Source organism: Zerene cesonia, chromosome 8 (genome assembly GCF_012273895.1).
Source record: "Zerene cesonia ecotype Mississippi chromosome 8, Zerene_cesonia_1.1, whole genome shotgun sequence".
In the NCBI taxonomy this organism is placed as follows: domain Eukaryota; kingdom Metazoa; phylum Arthropoda; class Insecta; order Lepidoptera; family Pieridae; genus Zerene; species Zerene cesonia.
Window position 1 is genome coordinate 6,671,592 of NC_052109.1, and position 2,241 is coordinate 6,673,832.

The 2,241-nt window shown below is 33.7% G+C and overlaps 1 protein-coding gene across 1 annotated transcript in view; it reads right to left on the bottom strand.

Moving 5' to 3' along the window:
* The window catches only part of LOC119828740, a 26,447-nt gene that overhangs the window by 16,415 nt on the left and 7,791 nt on the right, over positions 1-2,241 (bottom strand). The window contains exons 17-19 of the mRNA XM_038350983.1: positions 1,029-1,227; positions 706-798; positions 395-624 (exon numbers count right to left, since the gene is read on the bottom strand). Of these exons, the coding sequence (XP_038206911.1) occupies positions 395-624; positions 706-798; positions 1,029-1,227 (522 nt within the window). The remainder of the gene's footprint in view (positions 1-394; positions 625-705; positions 799-1,028; positions 1,228-2,241) is intronic.

The window sequence follows — 2,241 nt, forward strand, 5'->3', positions numbered from 1 at the left end:
CAGGTGCCTGATTGCCGCTCGGAGAAATACGTCTGGATCAATACCCATTCCCCTTGGAACTGAAATTCAGTATTTTTTTCAATTCGCGATTCAAAAAGTTGTTATTTTTGGGATGACTTCTTCTCAATGGCAAAGTATTTTTATGTGAGATAAGTTTTACATATTGTATCTCAAAATTTAAATTAGATGTTCTTAAATTTCCACAATTCAAATAATTTGTAAATAAAGCTATCTCTATATTTTTATGACCCTATAAGAGTCATTAGTTTTTGGTTTACAATGTCAATATTCCTGAAAAATAGCAAGTATATCTCAGTGCTTATTTGGATAACAGATGAAGGTATTTACAGTGACACGGCCCTGTGAGAATATATAACATTAATCTTCAACTTACTTCGGTCAAATTCAAGCTATTGACAACATTTATGTTAGGATCACATTGTCCAGGGAATATAACGGGTTCTCCTTGTGGAATATCGGGATAGTAGAAGCAAGCTGCGTCGGATTGGTCTGCGTTTTGGAAGTATCGTTGGTCCAGGACATCTACGTTGCTCATTAGACTATTTATAGCTTGAGCGTCTTCATCTCTTAACGAAGTTGTCCGACTTAGTTTCCAGCTCCAAACTGTAGAAATTGCAATACTTGTTATTTATTCAGCAAAAGGAGAAATCCTTATTTTTTCAAAATTAAAAAACCAAATAATACCTCTTCGTCTGTTGTTTTCTAAATTTTGGCAGCTGTAAGCCAGTGCGTACGTATCATAATTTGTTCCTAGAATCCAATAATTGACAGCTGGATCTGGAATTGATATTGTTAGTAAATAATTAATGGTTAAACAATGAATAGATTGTACCTGAATATTGCCTTCTTAGATGATGATGATGAGATAAATAAACTATTTGTGGAGTTAGCTTTTAATGAGAGGAAAATGTGAGAAACTGTATTTTATTTGAACTATAGCTCGGTCCTTAGGGCACCGTCACAATTAAAAGCAGAGTTTTCCTACCACCAAATTGTTTATTACATACTTGAGCCGATGTTAACAACTAATTTCCCATCTCCAGATGGAGATGTTGCTGTTCCCGAAACTGAGAGAAGGTTCTGGTTCACCACGTGACTATTCACCACGCTCAACACATTTCCGCTAAGACCGTATTGGGCACGGTTGCAGGTGCCTGATTGCCGCTCGGAGAAATACGTCTGGATCAATACCCATTCCCCTTGGAACTGAAATCAGTATGTTTTCCATTCGCGATTCCAAAAGTTGTTATTTTTGGGATGACTTCTACTAACTGGCAAAGTTTTTGAAGTGAAACTTCTTTAGAATCGTTGTGATTTCAAACCTGATGCAACGGAAAAACGGCAGGTAAGAGACACAAATACAAAAATGTGTAGAATGAAGCCGGCAAAAAATGAGACAGAAATATACTTAAGTTTCACTTCTATCGTGTGTGAATCGCACACACACCTTTTTTTTTAAGTAAGAAAAGTTTTACAATTTGTATCTCAAAAATTTAAACAAAACGTACATGAATTTCCACTATTCAAATTATATTTAAACTAGCTGTGACCTGCGGTTGAAACCGCGTAAGTCCGTATCCCGTAGGAATATCGGTATAAAAAGTGCCTATGTGTTATTTCAGTTGTCCAGCTATCTATGAAGCAAAATAGTATTATTATTCACCAATAGATGTCAGGAAAAAAAAACACGAATATGACATTTTCTAAAAAAAAAATCCTAGCTAGATTGATTTATCGCCCCCGAAACCCCCTATATACTAAATTTCATGAAAATCGTTGGAGCCGATTCCGAGATCCCAATTATATATATATATATATATATATATATATATATATATATATATATATATATATATATATATATATATATATATATATATATATATATATATATATATATATATATATATATATATATATATATATACAAGAATTGCTCGTTTAAAGGTATAAGATAAAGCTATCTGTATATTATGTTTGTGACCCTATAAGAGTCGTAAGTTTTTGTTGTATAATGTCAAAATTACTGAAAAATAGCAAGTATATCTCTGAATATATACCATTTAGCTTCAACTTACTTCGGTCAAATTCAAACTACTGACAACATTTATGTTAGGATCACATTGTCCAGGGAATATAACAGGTTCTCCTTGTGGAATATCGGGATAGTAGAAGCAAGCTGCGTCGGATTGGTCTGCGTTTTGGAAGTATCGTTGGTCC